Here is a 20,425-nt window from a genome sequence, read left to right as displayed (position 1 = left end):
ACAAACTCATATAACTCTCATTGAAGATTTTATATAAAATTTGTGACGAACTAGAAGATAAGAATAAAACATAATTTTGAAAGGAAAAAAATTGAAGTGAGTTTGTAATCGTAGATATAAAGATTTTTTAAACGTGTACTGATGTTATTTATATTTGCTATATTATCTTATACTTAGTATTTAATAACATTAATATCAATGTGCGGTGCTGGAAACTTAATACAATGTTATCATAAATGGATATACAAGGTAAATAACTGAAAAGGGCATAGAAACATATCATGTCATGAATGATTTATATAACATTTGTTTATATTCTTTTCGAAAGAATATATTCTCTGTCATCAAGGTTAGAAAATTATGATCTTCTTATTCCAAAACACTACTAGCTCATGCTTACTTCTAGACTTGGTTTTTGAATATGTTGAAATTACTGTATTTCAAACATGATTGAGCTCCTGGATCTCGCAAAATCATGAATCCTTTAAAATTATTTTATTTTAAATGATATACATGCAGAAAATGCCATGGATACAAAAGTTGAACGAGAGATACTGAGTAAGCTTTTAACAGCTCGACTTGTCGAACGTTGTCCTGTCCCTGAGTCAGTTGTTTCTACCTCATTTAAAGAAACTATTACTAGGAAGCGGGGTGCTAAGTCTGGCAAGGTAAATAACTACTCACTCAGGTCAATTTCTTTAGGAAGTTAGTTTGGATTTAGTGAGGAAGGCCAACTGTACTTCACAAGTCTTGATTCAGATCTACTTCACTTGTACATTTATGAGTTTTATCCAATACCTAAATTTGTAAACATAATACATGCAAATTCAGAGAAGAATGGAAGAAATGGCATCTGTAGGTCTGGACACTACTTCACTTGATGACGATGCTTTCAATTTGGAAGCAGCGCAGGATAAATGTATACTGAGGCTTATAGCATCATGCTGCAACAGTGAGTTCATCAAAATATGTTTTTCATTTCACTTTGTATGGCCCTTATGGATGTTTCAGGCAATAAGCTTGTGTGAGCTACTGAACTTTATGGAAAGTTAAAGATTGTGGTTGATTTGCTTCTTGTCTCTTATTGTGGTTTACGCTGATGCAAACAAAAACTTTTTGGTGCATTTGGAATAAAGTATTAAAAAAATTACTAAATACTTATCTAATTGTTCATTACAATATTGTTTTAAAATTTTATTTTTAAATTTTTAATGATTTATCTTGAATGGAAGGTCTATACATGGAAGACATTAAAATCAAATGAGTTTCTTTTATTTTAAGTGTTAGTAAATTGTAGAAACTTTAACTACAATTTAGTAGTATATGTAGGATAATGTAATATTTGGTTTGAATATATAGTTTTATATACAAATAATGTATTATAGTATTATACAATTTAATGTATGAAATGAATTTCATTTTGCTTGTTCAATTGAATATGTTCATTAAAAGGGTATATTAATTATAAATTGATTAGATGGAATCATAATATAGAAAAAAATGATTGTAAATTGATTGAATGTTAAATATAAATATTTAATTTTATTTTTTTTTAAAAATGATTTTTCGGCGGTTTTGGAAAACCCCTAGTAATTACTGGTAGTTTTCTAGAAACCCCTGGTAATTATTGGCAATTTTCTAGAAACCCCTAGTAATTACCGGTGATTTTCTAGAAACCCCTGGAAATAAGGGCCATTCCACAGAACCTCGATTAATTCTGGTGGTTTCAGAAACCCTTGGAAATAGGGGCGGTTTTGCAGAAAACCACCAGTAATTTTGTGATGCTGATTTTTCAAGTGATTTTTCTAACCGCTGAAAACGTATTTTTCGGAGATTAAAACCCGGTAACATGAAAGATAACCCACTAAAATTATAGATTTTTGTAGTGTTTCTATCCTTTTTCTTATCACTTATATAATTATAAAACAATATTATATTTTTTTCTCAGTGTAATTTATGTGTTATTCAACATGTGATGTGATGTAAATCAATAGAAAACATAAGGAGCATTAAAAGATGTGTGGTTCTATATTTGAGTGTTCCACATTATTTATCATTATTTTGTTTGTTTGTATGATGTATGGTTGAGCTAAATTTTTAAAATTGCCTATAAAACTATTTTTTGAACCCTTTTCCGTAATTTTGCTGAAGAAAGTGATTAAATTCAAAAATAGTTTATTAGTAGTGTAATATTATAAAAATTAAAGGGTTAAATATATTTTTTATTTTTAATTTTAAGTGAAAATTAGAATTAGTCTTTCTTTAAAATTTTAATTTAATTTAATTCTTTAACTTTATAAATATGTGGATTTAGTCTTTTTAATTTTATTTTGTTAAGTTTATTTGATAATTTAAACGCATTTCATAGTAACATTTGAGTTGTTTATATTGTTTAACACATTTTTTCTTCAATATTAGTTAAGAAATGTGTTTAAAATTTGAAATAAACTTAAATTTGGTTAAAATGACTAAATTCATATGGTTTTAAAGATGAGAGACTAAATTAGTCAAAGTTTTAAAAATGAACTAATTATAATTTTCATTAAAAGTTAAGAGATCAAAAACATATTTAACTCAAAATTAAATTGTCAACTACTTTAAGTTCATGTTAAGTGTAATTGTCATTACATGAAGATTTTTTTTTTAAAGAAGAAAAGAAAAAACATGGAAGGACCACACCAAACTTATAACAAAATTACATTGCTGACACAATTAACAAAAATACATATTATGATAAAACAAATCTATGATTTGCTTCATAAATATCATTTTATACTTTGAACTCCATATATTAGGAAAAAGACAAATTCTTTCACATAAAAAATTTAGCATTAGCCAATTCTCTCACATTCCAAAATAAGCTTTTAATTTTTAAAGGTTTTTGCTTTAGAAGATTTAGTATTAACTCTTTTTTGGCCTATCCCACTAGATTTTTTTATAGTTTGAATTGGTTCATCATCTCCTTCAACATTATAATTTCCTCTCTCATCACACATATTAGCCAATTTAGAATCTATTTTTCAATTATTCTAAAAAAAAGTATCCTCATATATCAAAAGATTACTATGAGTTAAATACCAACCAACACTTGCACACTAGTATCTAGATTCTTAACAAGAGAATATATATTCATAACATAAATATTATCATGATTACCCACGACTGACTTGAATTGTGATTGAGCAACAGGTTACACCTCCACCACAGGTGTTGTCATAAGCTCCACCATAAGTTTCATGATAGGCTTCACCATAGATTCTAATACTTGAGCTAAAAAGCCTTTAGTCGCATCATGTGCACTAACCACCTTTGGATAATAATGTTATTATATTTTTCATCCATTATTTTCTTCTCACTAGAAATAACTTTTATATCCTATTATATTCGTCTTCAATTAGATAAATCATAACCAATTATTAACCAATTGAATAAAATAGAAACAAATAAAATCAAACTTTTATCAATCTTTCTTCTTTTTGTAGAAAATATAAAAATCGAAGAAGAAAGAATGATAATTTAACATTGAAACAAAATTAAAAAAATAATTAAAATTAGTTAGTTGGAATAAGTTATTAGGTCAATATTATTTTATTTCTAATATCAATGAAGTAAATTAAAATGAACTTTAAAATAACAATATTTTAAAATTTATTAATAATAATTATTATTATTCTACTTATTTATTAAATTCATTATGACTCTAAATTTGTTAGTAATATTTTAATTGATATTTCATATTTATAAATTTTATATTAATCCAAATTTAAATTAATGATATTATTTAATAATGATTTTTAGGCATCAAGCGTGGTGATGATGAGATAAAAAAACATTAGTTTTTGCAAGTTTTTCCTATACCTCTGTGATGTTGAAAAAGTGTAAAAATGTAGTGTATTTGAATTCACAAAGCTAGGTTTTATTCTAGTTTCGAAAATTTGAGAAGGTTTTGGAAAAAATAATGGATAATAATTTAGGTTGGTTTTCATGATTATTATTATTATCAGGTAGAATAATTTTAAACTAATGATATCTCAATTATATTAAAATATAATAAAAAAATACTGTAAAAATATCATTGTCTAAAAATAAAAGAACTAACTTCTCTTAACACTCACACCTAAGTTGGACTGTTTTATACTGACATACATCCCGCTGACGAAAGAACCAGCAAAGGAACCGAAGAGCGAAATCGAAATTCAAAAAGACCCCAAATCGCAAGTTACCAATTTCCCCTACTATGTTCCATCCCTGAACATTTAAAAAATTAATATATATGCCACGTGTATCGGTGTCAAACGGATGTATTTCCATTAACGGCGTCAACGTATCTTTCCCTTAATATTGAGAAGCAAATTTGACCAGTGTTGACGACCAAACGCTACGCAGCCACTGGGTTCTTTTCCTTCCTTCCGTGTTCTTGGCGGCCTCACCACCCCACACTCCAAAATCCCTTTTCTTCTATTCACCCTCCTTTTTCTTACCTTTTTATTCTCTTTTTTGCTTGATTTCTACGCTTTTGCATTTCCTTTTGTTGGAGAGAGAGAGAAAGAAAGAGAGAGAGAAATGGCGTTGGTGAAGTGCCCAAAGAAACAGGTGAACCTCTTCTACTCCCTTGACTGCGAAGAACTTGCCCACAAGGTTGCTCTTTTATCTCCCCACGTCATTCTCCAAAACATCAAATGGAGGTGTCTTTCTCACGCACACTTTTGCTCTCTCTTTCTACTCATGATCATTTTCCGTTCTTGATTTCAGTTGCTTGCGTTGTGTTGTGTTTTAGCTTGTTCTTTGCTAATTATGGGTTTCTTTTAAGATTATGTTGTGTTTTATTGTTGTATGTTGTTCAAAGCTTAGACTTTTTTACGAGAAGTTTGATGGAAACGAATGAATGATTGTTTCTTTGGAAGGGTCTTATCCGGTCTTTTGCATTTGTCAACTTGGGTACATTGGTTAACATGTTAACTCCGCGTTTCGACTGGCTTTCAGCCAAAATTCTGCTAGTGGAGAGATAAAAGATAATAATGTAGACTTTCGGCACTTAAGCTAAATTAAGCCGGGATATTTAAGTTGAGTGAAAAAAGTGTCATTTTGTTCCACGTAGCTTCATTTATTCTTCAGGGCTGGCATTGGATAACAAGTTTGTTTTGATTGAAGGAGGACAGGGTTTAGGAGAAACCCGTGTCTGGATTTTGGGTAATAATTAAATTATGGTTCCAAATACAGAACTTTTTAGTTTTAGTTAGTCTTTAAATATTCATGAAGTTAAAGCTGAACAATATGGTGAATGGTATACCCCTTTTGAGTATACACCCTTGGCAAAGATTTTGAGTGCTATGTGTATGTTGGGATGAAAATATAGCAAAAATCTGTGGATGGTAATTTTGTGGAAAATAATATGAAAGGAGGAAATGAGAAGCCTAAGAAACAGAGAGAAAATACTAAATGCAACTTATCTAATGATGAAATTCTCATATATTCTTTTCAAAAATCGAAACTTGAAACTGGAGATATATATTAAGGAATGTCAGCCTCGATGCATTCTTCCTGTGCTAATGGGTCATAATTGTGACCTCTTTACTAATTAGGATGGCTTTAAAGAAATGTATTTTCTTGATTTGAGATCAATGGACCTGTGCCTGATTAAGATGGAACTGAAATAGGCTTGGCATGGAGAACTTTGAAAGTTTACATTTGCTGGAACTGAATCATGGTGTGGTTGGGGAAAGAACTCGATGCGTTGCTTGACAATTATGAATATTTAATAGGAATTGCGAAGGACCTGAAATGTGTTGTATTCTCTACCTTCTGTTTGCTACTTACTAAGCTGATGTGGTGGTGCCACTGGCTGTAATGAGAATTGGACTGTGTTTTAGCATGTAAATTTATAATTTGACACTCTAGCTTACTTTGGCATGGTAGAAAAGAAATGCTAGTTTCATTTATTCTTTACTTTATCCTACAGCTTCACACCAAAAAGGTGCAAGCAGCTTAGGCATAAAAAGTTACATGATCAAGTTTTAATTGAATCAAGAGCTTAAAACTTGTTGTAACATATCTTAAATACATTGTGATGTATCTAATATCCTTTGGTAATATCTCAAAATAGTGAATGATACAATGGAGAGGTGGTTCTAAATGATGCTAAGATGTTGTCTATAGACATTTTGACTAGGAGGGGTTTTGTTAGAGTACCTAGAACTTGAGAGATGAATACATATACCATGCAACAAGCAAAAATTTAAAAAAAGGCCGATTTCAAAAGATTCATGCTCCAAAGAAATTGATATTGAAGAGGACGAAACTGATTCATAGTAAACAGAGGAGTGAGAGCTATAGATTCAGTGATGGTGCAAATGATAACACTGCTGATGATGTCAGGTATGTCAATGAAGAGTACTATATTAGATAAACTCAGGATTTTGTCAGAAGAAATTTATTGTCTTCCCTATGTTCCTCCGGTTGTGTACTTGTGTTTTGATGCTTTTTCATGACTAATTTTCTTAAACAATTTCTCTTGGAGTGATATTTCGTTATAACAATTACTTTACTTCCGTTCTACATTTATACTGTAATATCACTGTACCAGTTACCTTAGTTTTGTCATGATGTATTTTCTTCTATTCATATCCTGGATGTGTGGGGATCTAGATTCCTCAAACCTTATTTGACCTGCATAACATTATTACAAACAAACTGCAAGATGAATTTTGTTTTCTCGTTTTTATGACAAAAATTGAAAATGCTTAATAATTTCATGCTTATTCAGGTCATTTGCCGATGGGTTTCCAAATATATACATAAATAATGCAGAAGAACTCCGAGGTCAACATGTTGCTTTTTTGGCATCTTTCAGCTCCCCAGCACAAGTCTTTGAACAACTTTCTGTCATATATGCACTCCCTCGTCTATTTGTTGCTTCCTTCACATTGGTATTGCCTTTCTTTCCAACTGGATCCTTTGAGCGAATGGAGGAAGAAGGAGATGTAGCAACTGCCTTCACCCTTGCAAGGATGTTGTCAAACATTCCAATTTCAAGAGGAGGCCCAACCAGCTTAGTCATATATGACATTCATGCCTTGCAGGTTTGTGTGTTTGCTGCATTGGAAGGAAGTACTATGCTTTGCTTTTGTGCTGTATAGTTTGAAGTCCTTATGAATTTCTATTTAATATACTTTTGTTAATGGAAATTTTGTTGCATAATCTCTTATTGGGTTATGCTTGATGGGATATTGCACTTCTGTCTTGTTGTCTGTCAAAGAACTTTTCTTCACTGAAGTAGAACTTTTGAAAAAATGAGTGAAGGCACCATTCAACAGAATATGTGGATAGACAGTCATTTCTTAAGGCAGACAAAGGATGCATGTTTCACTTTTACTTGTATTAACATCTTATTTGGTTATTGCTCATATACTTCAATTTGCTTAAGCTATGCAACAACGTAGTAAAACTTGTGTTTTTCCCTTTTCAATGTTCTCAGTTTTTAGATATCATTGGTTCTTGGTATAAAGAAGAAAGTAAAGATTTTACTGAATTGAAACGAAAGAATAGAAAATAGAAAACATCTCTCCTTCAAGAGATTCACCTTGACAAAGGATTTCTTCTTCTCAATGAGTAAAGCTCACTTCTGAAAAGAAACGCAAGACTAAATAAGTGATTTTCCCTTAACTAATTAACATCCTACCTGTTGTAATTAATACCCTGTAGTTTTTGCAACAACGTTCTACTTCTTTGTGTAGTTGGTGTTATAGTAGCATACTATCAAGTTTTTCTAATTTTACTTATGATTTTACATTATCCAGGAGAGGTTTTATTTTGGAGATGAAGTCCTGCCTTTGTTTGAGACGGGTATTCCTCTCTTAAGGCAGCGTCTGAGCCAGCTTCCCGATGCTGATAATGTGAGTATTCTGTGTTATTTCATTCACATTTTGTCTGTTGATCAACGTCTTATGTTAAAAGAGGGGATATTTTATATTTTGTGTTTTCCTTCACATTTTTTAGCACGAATTTCTGAGTGTTATTTTCAGGTAGTTATTGCATTTCCAGATGATGGTGCATGGAAGCGATTCCACAAGCTGTTTGATAATTTTTCAGTGGTGAGTCTCCTATCTCTTTGATAAATTTTTACTTATATTTGTTTGGCTTATAGATTTGTCTGTTTCTGAATGTGGCAGGTTGTATGTACTAAGGTTCGTGAAGGTGACAAGAGGATAGTTCGGCTCAAGGAAGGCCATGTCTCTGGTCATCATGTGGTTATTGTTGATGATTTGGTCCAATCTGGAGGCACCTTGGTTGAGTGTCAGGTCAATATTTTATTTGCAAATACAAAATGAGAAAAGATATATTGTCAAAAGAAAATTGTTTGCTTGAAGCCATTCTCACATGCGACTATTTTTTGTTGTTGATTATTGATCTTTGTTATGCCAACCTAAACTAAGCAAAAGTTAATCTGTATGTGCATATACATGCATCAATCATCAATTATCAATGCTTGTGTGTGCATGTAAGTGCTACTGAACATTTCTCTTTTGTTTACTGTTTTGTTCCTCTAGAAAGTTTTGGCAGCCAATGGTGCAGCAAAGGTGAGTGCCTATGTCACCCACGGAGTGTTCCCTAACCAATCATGGGAGCGATTCCTTCATAAAAGTGGTTAGTGCTGGCTTAAATGTCACTTGCTTTCTAGTTTCTACATTTTTCTTTTTGTCATATATGTGACTGTTAATACCATTTTATTTAACTTGCAGGGTCCTTGGAGAATGCATTTTCCTACTTTTGGATCACAGATTCTTGCCCTCTTACTGTCAAAGCTATTGCAAATAAAGCTCCTTTTGAAGTATTGAGTCTAGCCGGGTCTATTGCCGATGCTCTACAAATATGAGGGCAAAATTTATTCAAGAGGAAAAAACATTGAACTGTTAAAAGGGATTTCAAGTACAAATTTTTATACCTGTTTAACATCCTAATAACATCCTTTCACTTGTACTGTGCATTGCTACGAGCTTTAGCACAAAGAAATCTATGAATTTAATTTCTTATGTTTTGGACTGTTCTGTGACCTGAGTTGAGTAACACTGGTACAAGACTATCAAATGCAAACCTCTTATCTTACCTTACATTATTACTATGAACATGCATCAGAATTAGAGATACCATTGATGAAGTTTACTACTAAAGAATCTTTGTAGTAACAATGAAATGCTTTTTCTCTTAAAATTACACTAAGAATGAAATAGACTTGTATCGTCAAAAAAGTGATATTCACTGATCACTAATTAACTTGAGAAATTGATAATAATAACATAGCTGTTTTCCTGCATTTTATATTGTTTTATCCCCACCTCTAATGAAATTTTTGAAAGATAACATGTTTCTAAAGTCTATTCTTGAATTAAATGAATAAGGTACGACATAATGAGGTGTAGAAAGTTGAATCGTCCATGGTATAAACTTCAAAGGTTCATCCGTAAAATTCTTTTCATTTATATTTGTCTCTTCTCCTTTGTATTAAAAGTCCATAACAGGTGTTTTTTTGAGAATTTAGAGAAATACACTTAACTTTTTATTGTAAGATTCCTCAGATAAAGAAGAATAAAGTGACCCACACTACACTATCAAACGGTAAAATTATGCTCAAAAGCAAACCATCCATACAGATCAAAAGGAACAATAATTTGGAGCCATCAATAGATACAATCAGACAACTTTGATTTGTTCGACCTTTTTTATTTTTCAATTGTTCTACAGGAGTTTGCATCCGATAATTCCAGAGAACCTTTCCCAACTTAAAATGTTTATGTTTTTATATATATATATATATATATAAGACATTAATATACGATAAAGTCTCAATTTTATATTAGAGTTTGGTTAAGCAGTGCTTTACAGAGCCTCCAATATTTCAAAAGCACAAATGTTACGGCAAGAAACCAGTTCACAACTTCACATCTTTACAAACATTCACATTCTTTTGACTACATGAAAATTGACAAACATTCATAAATAAGATAGTTTCCTGTTCCCATTCTATACAAACTATTCCCCCATAAATTGTTTTTTTTTTTCATATACACGTTACCATTTAAGGAAATGGCGACAAGAACCTTAACAGAGGAAGAAAAAATAAGAAATCCCAGATGGGGTCAATCCTGCACAATCTGGCATGCATGCTGCTTTAGAAACTAACCACCCAGCAATACATTCCAAGTTATTCTTTTCCACTGGTTGTAAAACAATGGTTTCTCTACACATCAACAAGCTGCTCTCTGCATCCTTTATGATTATTGACATGTTCGAAGTCTCCACCCGCTGATAACTGGGTTGCTCCCTTCATCTTTATACAACTTTTTGTCTTTTATTTTTTTTTTTATGAATCAGCTTTGTACACCTTAGGATCACCAATGCAATAGTTAGAACTCCCAGACCCCATTTATTGTGGCTAGGAACAATATGTCTAACAAATGGTTAATCTTTCTCTAACTCCAAATTGCCCTTCGGGCTCTCCAACAAGTCACCTGAATAGGATCCATCTGGTTGACGAATGCATATATTCAAATTGCTGGATAGAAAATGTTCCTAAATGATAAGCAGTGAAAGAATTTGTCAGACAAACCATTGCAATCTAACGTTATAAAAGGAATAACTGATCAATTAATGTGTCAAATATGAAAGATATAGTCAAGCAGTTCAGTAGTTTATGTTTCAATTGAAATGTGAACCGATAGCTCAAATGAGACATCACAATCAAACAACTCTTGAAAGGTGAAATAGATACAATGTAATTTATAGTACACATTATACATACAGAACTAGTGCAGCTAACTCTACAACACTCAGGTATGTCATTTAGTCTTTGTTTGGATTAGTAAATGGACAGTATGGGAGTAGAAAAGAAAATAAAGAGAAATAGGAAAGAAAATTAGGTTGTTTGAATTGGGTGAAAGAATTGAAAAGAGATGGTGGTTTGTTTTTTGTGTTATGACCGTATTACCCTTGTGTTCAGAATGAGTACATAATCAATTATGATTAATAACGATGGATTATGCTACACTTAATATGTTCATATTCTACACTTTTAACCCACATAATTATGGTGGAAGAATAATGATTATGTGGGCTCAACAACAGCATTTTCACGTGTTGTAATTAAATGTGTTGTGACTTAGCAAAGGGCATTTCCGTTAAACCAACACTGAGTCTGACTTTTCCTTCAAATCTAACCTATAGAGGAGAAACCCACCCTTATTTCAATGCCCCTCCCTTGAAGCAAAGGGGATGAGCTCACGCTAATCCGTCCCTTTCATTCCATGTACACATAGAGTTAAGTGTTCGCCTCTAACTTGATACCTTCACATTTGACATGAAAATGGTAGAACAACTCTAACTTGATACTTCAAAATTGATAAGAAAACAACAAACTCTGATAATATCACTAGGAACTTGGTAGGACGCACAATTTCAAACTTCCAACAATATGGGAGTCATCAACTGGTCCAACATAAAATTCCCTTCTCCAAGATAAGTCCAGAACTTAAATGAAAAATAACCACTTCACTTCAAGTTCCCCGTACAACCTATGGTTTGGTGAACTGTTGTTGAGTTCATGAAGCTTGAGGTCTGCCCCACTTTTGCAGTATTATTGTCTTACAGTTAAATTTGAGAAACACTGATGTCAGGCTTACAATCACATTATGATATTTTAGTCTCTACGCAGAAACACAACTTTATGCTAGCTAAGCACAATTTCATGAAACAAAAATTATATCAATCCTTGATATTTGACCTAGTCTGATGATTCATCCTAATTGCTGTAACTAAAATTGAAGGTGAAAATGTATAAATCCTGAATTCCAATCCACTAATAATTTTTATGATTTGCATGACATCTAAAGCTCAGAACCAATGTGTTCACGCAGCAATCTTGCAATTGCAATTGATAGTAATCACATTACCTGGTCACTAGTATCCTGGCCCTCTGAATGAAAGAGAATTGGCCGGCATCGTTTGTCCTCATTCATTAAGCTTGAATTCTGGAAATGCATCACAAGTGCAGCTTTTCCTTGTATCCGTGCATATGCCAGTGAAGCAACCTTTTCACTGTTGAACTTCTCCCACTTTTTCCCATTGAAGGCCTACATAAATTTTCGTGACAAACTTCTTAGCAGTATACTTCTCCAGACCAGGACATGTTTCAACACTTGCAAATTGCCAGAAACTATCAAAAAACACTTTTAATCTTATATTAAATTTTACCTATAAAATTAGGGAAATTGGATAATTCCATACGATGTCATATTAAGGAGTCCGTATCTTAAAAACCAGATGAGAATTTTAAAATAGTAACAGAATACCTCAGTCGTAAAAATGTATAGAATTCAAACCTTATAGAAGGGGATGATGTGTGAAGGAGACACCATGTTGATAAAAGCATAACCCACATTACACTTATTCTGCAGGAAAAAATAGGCATTAAGAAGAAATACGTCGTTCTGGGATGAGAAATCCCCCAACCTTAATAAAAAAGATATGTACGATGTGTATACCTTAAAGTCAATTGGCAAGTACAGAAAGTCATAAGTACCCCGGTGACTCTCATCAATTGCAGCAAGCAGCATCTTTGAGGTATACCTTAAAACCAACCAGAACAGCACAAAGTCATCAAGAAATTCACCAATTACCATCCTTGTTAAATTGTTGGTATGTTAACCACATCACTAGGATACTTGTTTAGTTGTTCTTACTTGTTAGGAATGTTTTTAATCATTAAAGTAGTTCTTGCATCTTCACCACTGAGAATTTTGTCTAGATCAAGCTGGTACAATTTCTTACTGTCCATTTGGTTCCCAGCATTTTCAGGTCGTCTACTTTGTCCACGTCCGGCTAATCCATCAATGTTAGTTGCTCCTTGTCCAGTATACGAACTATTCCCATGAAACAGGGAACCAGGCCTAGGCAGCGACATCATTCTGAAATTAGGAGAACTAATTTCAGCAGTATTTCCTGGTAGACCAGCTCCTATGGAGGCATGACCACCCATGTTCATCATAAAATTTCCTTCACTTTTATTTAAATTCCCAAACGCAACAGGGCTCATGAGAGAAGCTTCTGGTGACTCGGGAAAATAGCTAAAATGCCTATCAAGTGGAAGGCCTGATGGAGCAGATCCAACGTGATGATGGGAATGGGAGCCAAGAAAAGGACTTCGATGACTAGTATATGGAAAACCCTGCCTTTGGATTCCAGAAGTAAATGGAAGCCCCACAGAAGATGAAGACCATGAAGTGTTTGAATGCTCAGAGTAAGGAGTTGGACTTCCCCAAAGAAATTGAGGACCAGACAATGTTCCAATACTTGATGCACCTGAATTTGATTCACCAAAATTAGATATAGGCCTAGGACTTGCATTTTGTTCAGGAAAGGACATAGAATGCTGAAAAGCTGCTCCTTGTGTTGATCCGGAGTTTGCAAACAGCTGATTTGCAGTTCTTCCAGGGTCCTTGCCAATTGGCGCAATCTTGGGAGAGGTTGCTGCATGTGGGGAAAGAATTGCCGCCAATCCAGACAAATGATTGGTGGTATTAATGGGACTGGCATGACCCAAACCAGGGGACTTGCTAAAAGAACCTAATGGATTATGTTCAACTGGACTTCCAAATTGTGCCCAGCTACCTGAGAAAATTGATAACTAATTTATCAAACCGAAAATACCTTTCTAAAATGATAAACTAGAATTCGAATCAGAAAAATGATTGGATTTAAGAGATCTTTACCAGGAGGAGAATTGGCCACGGGTGAACCCACTTGATGTCTAAAAGTCCGAGCTTCATCTTGTTCCAGTTCTTGACTCAGTTGTTGCATCAAGCTAACACGAGAAAATGCATCACTAGTTTACTTAAAGGTTTAATTACATAGATAATAACTTTGTCAGTGGCACAAGGAAATATGACATTATGGGATATTGAAACTGAAATTTATTTATACAAATGGGATATTTATAAGATCACTTTAGGATAACAAAGTTTTAAAGGAAATATATAATGGATAGATATTCTTGGGTATACCTCTATTCTCAAAACTTTCTAGTATGTCATTAAATGAGGTCAAGGGAGAAAAATTATTTATGCAGCAAATATGATATGCCAAACAAGGATAAAATCAAACTTACTTTCTACGTGCTCCACCAGGGCGGCTGGGTTCAAGTTTTATGCGTTTCCCAGCAATGTCACTTCGATTTAATGCTTTAAGAGCTGCCTCTGCTGCTCTAACATCATAAAATTCAATAAATTTGTGGTGCCTCTTATGCGGTGTTTCCCTGATCTGAAATTTGAACACAAAATTACAACTACTCCAAGCACTATATAAAAATTAAGTGGTGGCAAACGAAAATGAGATGAACAAATAAACAGATTTTACCTCCTTGACCTCACCATAAGCCCCAAATATTTGCCGAAGGTCATCATTTGAGACTGATGGGTCTAAATTGAACACTACAAGGGTTCCTTGATTTATATCTTTTTCTGAAGGGTTATCCTGAAACAAGCAGAAGAAAGATGAAATAACTCAGAAGGCAACATAAAAAAGAACAAGTTATCAAGTAATGCCACAAAAGCCAAACCTTTGGAATTGAAAAATGAATATCAAGTTTTCTACGTCTCAAGGGTTTGTTTTGTAAAGCACGCATGGCAGTGCGAGCAGCTCGAATGTCGTAGTATGATATCATCACAAAGCCTCTATGTTTGCATGCTGTGTACAAAGTTCTGATATCCCCATATTGCTATCAAATAAAAAGGAAACAAAAAAAAAATAATAGATAAGAAAAGGCTGAAAATGATTTTTCAAGTTGTACATAAATGGAGAATGGATAACTAAAACATACTCTATTTAAGTTCCAACTAGAATTTTGTCACACCAATTCTACCAGGTAAACAATCAGAAAGTCAATAAAGAACAAAAAGGTAAATCAAGGTTCTTCAAAGACACACGTACCTCTATCTTTTAAGTAGAAATCCATAACCTCTATCCATTTGACGTTTATCACTAACTGACCAGAGCCAAATGACAACTTAGGGTTCTTTTAAGATTTTGTACATTCTTACCATTCTCTTTCTTGCTGTTCCAGTTTCATTATACAATAATCAAGTGATTATTAGTTCCCTCTTTATTAGTAAAAGTAAATGTGACAACAGATTATCCTAAGATACACTATTCTTTTAGAATTCAGGCTAAACATGAAAGAATAGTGCCCAGAGCACCTAAGAAAAAATGCTACTTACACAATAATTTGTATTGACAGAGACATTCACACTAATAATCAGTCAGGAAAAACAGTTACAAACCAATTTTGTAGCAAAAATGTGAACTAATAATCCATGACTTCGCCCAAAATGCAAACAGCAATATACCTCAATACTACTAATAGATATCAGGGAAACCAAAAAAGGAGAGAAAAGGGAAATGAATGTAAAAAACTGAATAGTATATATTTCATCAACTGATGTTAGAGTATCGTATAATAAGATTCTGTTATAATTGAAATTAGTTATGCCTTTCACTACCTGACAGCTGTGTAGTTGTAGTTTTCGATTAGTATGCTACTTTGTTTTCTCTGCTCTAAAACACTTTCTCCTCCATGAACATGTATGAAGAATTACATATTTTTTTCCCAACCCATGTTAGATGCACAAATAACATCATTGGTTCTATTAATAAAAGAAGTCTAGTCACTATAAAATAGCAAGCTTCATATTTACTAAATTTCAAGGTTAACAAAATAATTGGAAAACATCACTCTTGCCAAATTTAGAGAAGCTACCAGATTATAAGGTTGAATAATAGGAAACTCTTTAACTTCATAACAAAAATAATCATCGCTAAAACAATACGTAGTTTACTTGGAAAGTTATTTTTAAAAAGGTTAAGCAAGAAATCTCCCCAAGCAAATAAACCAACTAAGAATAATTCAACATGCAAAAGCAAGATTGCCAAACACAGTTGTCTTTATATATAGACATAACTCTATTGAAGGATTGACTCGATGTAAATGCTTCAAGTATTTATCTTAATTCATATACTTATGTTTGCATTTTGCAATTAAAGAAGCAAAAGCGTGATTACCATAGGAAAATGTCCAATACCTCAAATAGTGTTCGTAATTCAGAGTCCTCAACATTACTGTTGATGTTTCGAACAAATAGTGTCCTTGATGGATGCTCTCCATAGGGATGCTCCCCAGCCACAGTTCCAACACCATTTGGGATAGCATAGTGACCTATACCATTTGAAGCAACTCCATCTGATATGCTTATCTTGGACATGCCAATGTTAAGGCTCTCTTGGGGTTCACAATCCATCTCAAATTCTCCTCCATTGACAAATAGATCATTTTCATCTAAATCCTCCAGTTGGCTGGGCAATTTACTGAGGTCAAAATCATCCATAATCCCAGCTAAAAGCTCCTCTTCATCATCAGGAAGCATGTTCCCTATTGCAGTGGCTTCAAAATCATCAAAAGGATCACGTCCCTCATCTTCTTTATGAACTTTCTCTAATGTTAGCAAGTTATCATCAACTGGTTGGCCATAATTTTCAGAATCAGTCAAATCTACTGCATATCAACATTAAAAAAGAGAAAAATAACGGGAGATTCTAAATAAATATTTCAAATGATTGCAATCTGTACACCAGAAAATCATCTCATGCTTACACTTTTCATGCGGAAGAACAGGCAGTGAACTAGAAAACAAGCTAATATCACTTGAATCATGGAACACATCAGTTGCTCGAGGTATTCCCCATGCACTGCTTGCAACTTTTTTCCGAGCATTTAGCAAGGAAGTCTCAGATGAACCTACAGAAACAACACAAAAACTAATTTGAAAAAGAAAATAACTACTATAGAAGAGTTTTATGTATTACTGACAAAGAGGAGAACCTGCGGCAGCATGAGCTGATGAAGAATCCCCATAATTTTTGTCCATTTTCAGTCACTTTCTAAGAATATTGTAAAATGTGACAAGAAAAAAAGAGAATTCAGAAAGTCAGATATCTTAAATCAATTACTTGAACACATCATAAACACTGTGTGAAGAGTGTTCCATAAATGGAAAAACAGCCACAATCAAGTAAGAATGCATCATAATTTAGTTTCATCAATGACAAACAAAGATTTCCAGGTAGTTTTATACCTTTCTTGACTTTTCTCAGAGCACAAAGACGGGAGTAATATGCAATCATTTGTATAATATTCGGAGCAAAGATTACAATCACTATCAATATCTAGTAAGTTGAATTACCGACAACTATACACATGACATTGTACGAATCAGTACAATTTTTATATCTAATATGGATGGATGAAGTTCACAGAATGAGACCAATACAATAGAAATGAGCAACCCAGTAAGAGTGTGATGCTAGGAGAATGGGACAAGGGCGAAACCTATGATATCTCACACATCATTATAGAAGTCATGACTGGTGTCATGTGAACTACCCAATTATTCCAAACCCAGTGCTTCAATATACATGCTGAGTTCAACTATGACAAAAGCACAGTAGAAGTGGAACTTCCCTAAGAACCCCAATCACCAATTTAGAAAAGACAGAAAGTAAAGAACATGATGTTCACACTCCACAGATATAACATATACATTCTGAACCGTTTCATTAGGTAACAGAACTCAACTTAGTAGGAAAAATCCACAGGGAAGCTGCTCACATTGTTCAATCACCCATTTAGAATAACGAGTATGATTTTAACAAAGATACCAATTAGTAAGGTTAAGCAATGACAATAAAACTCAAAGGAACCATATTGAAATTGAGCACAAACACTTTGAAACTAATCTCAGTAACAAACTAATTGACTTAGTAAATAACACATATCTAGAAAAATCTCTGTTAACAGGCTCCTTGGAATGCAAAGCAAAACAACATGATTCTAATTAAAAATCAAATGTTGATTGTGGACCAAACAAAAAAAAGTTCATCTGGCGTAAATGTCTCTGACAATAAAGTATCCTGGTAATCTGTATCCAGCTTAAAAAGAAGAAATAGTGAACACAGAAAGTGACAAGGGCAGATTATGCACAACAATAAAAATTTAGTCACTGAATAAAATGCTAATATGCAATACCTCTGCGATGCTAGTTAAATTTTGAACCAAGACATCGTTTATGAGCTGGAGGGAGGCATTCAGACATTTTACAATGTAACTCAAGATAATATTGATATGGCCAGGTGATTATCATTGGTTTTGGTTGAACAGGGCTACATTTGGATAAATTTCCAGAAACAATATTGGGAAAAAAAATAAGGAAAAAAAAACTACGTAAACTAAAATCAACTTATATATAAGCTATTTCTCAGCAATTTTCTCTTATTAACTTCTTTGATGTACAAGAAAATCCATTTTATTTTTTATTTTTTCGGTAAAATATCCTATATAACTTTTACCTACAAAGGCTTAAGTGATTATATGACTCAACGATCTGGCTAGTTGCCCATTTTACAACCATTACACTGCTCTTTCTAATTTGATTAATCATTATCAAAATCACATAGAAGGAATCTTGATTAGAAAAATTCAAGCTTCGACCTAACCAGAATCAAAACAGGTTGCTTTTCTTCTGTATGCATAAAAGCACAAGGAAGGAAAGTTTTCATAGATTAAATAAAACAAAAACATAGAACACCCAACAACCAAAGTACTTCCCAACGGCACAACACACACAAACAAGCAACCACAGTAAACTCGATCATAGACGGCAACCATAACAGCACAAACTTAAACAGGACTAAACAAAACCAAACAAAAGAACACTCAATAGCTGACGCATTTCGCAACAGGGTAAGAAAGACCACATGGTCAACTTGACCAAAAATAACACCAAACTAAACATAACCAAGAAAATTAATCAACTTCACCAAAACCCACAAACCAAAACTTTAAGCACAGATAGTTACACTCAGATTACACACCATCACCACCGAGACCCCACACCAAAGAATACTGCTCTTCATCACTCATCAACAGCTCAAGCTTATGCACAAAGACAAGGAAGACCAACTTGCCATTAAACCCGATCAAGTGAGAAAAAGCAAAAATTTCAAAGAAAAAACTAATTTTGACACACCCCTAGTACTTGAAAAAGCATGAATAAAGCAAACAACAACTACAACAAAGAATTAGACTAAGAGACGGAAAAGGAAAGGAACGAAAAGAGCAACAAACCAAAACAAGAAGAGTACCTTATGGAAGAGAAGGAAAGAGAGGAGGGGCTAGAGGTGATTCATGGAGGATTGAAATTGAGGAGTAGAGATAATTGTGATGATCACGGAAATTGAAAAGAGGAAGGGAAGGAAGTGAAGGTAAGAGTTTCCGTAGAAGCAGAGAAATGTCTTCCTTCTACTCTTCTGCTTCCTTCTCTGTCGCCGGGAAACCAGAGAGCAAGAGTGAGAGAAATTTTCCCCGAAAATCAGAGGGAGAGAGAGAAAAAAAATAAAGAAAGAAAAACAAGACACAGAGGAAAAATGATTGGAGGGAAGAAAGACAAGCACATCAAAATTAATAAGGTGTTCTTCTTCTTTTTATCATTAAAAAAACATATATGTAAAATTTGCTGTAAAATATTATTTATTTATTTTTCGACACTATGAAAAATATGATTTATTTAGAAAATGGAAGAATAAATAATAAAAACAATTTAATTTTTAAGGACTATATAAAAAATTCCAGTGTTTAATTTAGTATATCCACTATCAAACATAATTATTTATCTAATTTTAAGATAATTATTAAAATTAACTAATTTAGTATATATAATAGATGTCATAAAATTCTGTTCACTGCCATACGGAATATTTGTTCAGGATTTTATATATTCTTAATTAAAACAATTATACTGAGTATAATTTTTTTATAAAAGCAGACAACATTAATTATGTATCATAATATCTTAGTATATTTTTTTTTATAAAGTTTGTCCATTTTCATATTTAAATTAAATTTTAATAATAATAATAATAATATTAATAATATCTTTTGGCGTGTGTATTTATATTTTATTCCTAACATTTTGCCACATTGGAATTGTATTTGGCGTCCGTTGACACGAATGCTCAAGATTCAACACTAGCCCAGCTCTTCTCTGCTTCAATTTTTCTATTATCCAATTATTATTATTATTATTATTATTATTATTATTATTATTATTATTATTATTATTGTTGTTGTTATTATTATTATTTTATTATTATTATTATTAAAAGTTTGCAAAATATATTAATACAAATTTAAATTTCCATTTATTTGATTTTTTTAAAGGAAAATATTAAAAATATTTATTTTCTAACATTTTTTAAGTGGGTATTTATTAAAAATTACAAAAGAATACATAATCAAATGAAAAAGAAACGACATTTACTAAAATATGAC

The 20,425-nt window shown here is 32.7% G+C and overlaps 2 protein-coding genes across 3 annotated transcripts; one reads left to right on the top strand and one right to left on the bottom strand.

Annotated features, from left to right (window-relative positions):
- Positions 1-4,207: 4,207 nt before the first annotated feature.
- On the top strand, positions 4,208-9,107 carry LOC108341057 (ribose-phosphate pyrophosphokinase 4). Its single transcript, XM_017578667.2, has 7 exons — positions 4,208-4,685; positions 6,764-7,079; positions 7,797-7,892; positions 8,022-8,090; positions 8,169-8,297; positions 8,547-8,643; positions 8,739-9,107. The coding sequence occupies exons 1-7, from the start codon at positions 4,564-4,566 to the stop codon at positions 8,870-8,872; spliced, it is 963 nt and encodes a 320-aa protein (XP_017434156.1). The 5' UTR covers positions 4,208-4,563; the 3' UTR covers positions 8,873-9,107.
- A 783-nt stretch (positions 9,108-9,890) lies between these two features.
- Positions 9,891-19,533, bottom strand: LOC108342945 (protein MEI2-like 2). Of its 2 annotated transcripts, none has more exons than XM_017580886.2 (13): positions 19,240-19,533; positions 16,922-16,980; positions 16,694-16,837; positions 16,125-16,594; positions 14,606-14,764; positions 14,404-14,520; positions 14,156-14,307; positions 13,761-13,852; positions 12,732-13,659; positions 12,534-12,618; positions 12,372-12,440; positions 11,943-12,122; positions 9,891-10,566 (listed from the first exon to the last, which is right to left on the bottom strand). In XM_017580886.2, exons 2-13 carry the CDS (start codon positions 16,965-16,967, stop codon positions 10,456-10,458), a joined length of 2,553 nt encoding a protein of 850 aa, XP_017436375.1. In that variant the 5' UTR covers positions 16,968-16,980; positions 19,240-19,533; the 3' UTR covers positions 9,891-10,455. The 2 variants fall into 2 exon arrangements, with proteins under 2 accessions (XP_017436375.1, XP_017436376.1); XM_017580887.2 differs by having other exon boundaries at positions 16,125-16,558.
- Between the last annotated feature and the right edge of the window lie 892 nt (positions 19,534-20,425).

Source organism: Vigna angularis, chromosome 6, assembly GCF_016808095.1.
Source record: "Vigna angularis cultivar LongXiaoDou No.4 chromosome 6, ASM1680809v1, whole genome shotgun sequence".
NCBI lineage: Eukaryota > Viridiplantae > Streptophyta > Magnoliopsida > Fabales > Fabaceae > Vigna > Vigna angularis.
Note: the sequence above shows the minus strand (reverse complement) of the source record. Positions and strands in the feature narration are given on the sequence as shown.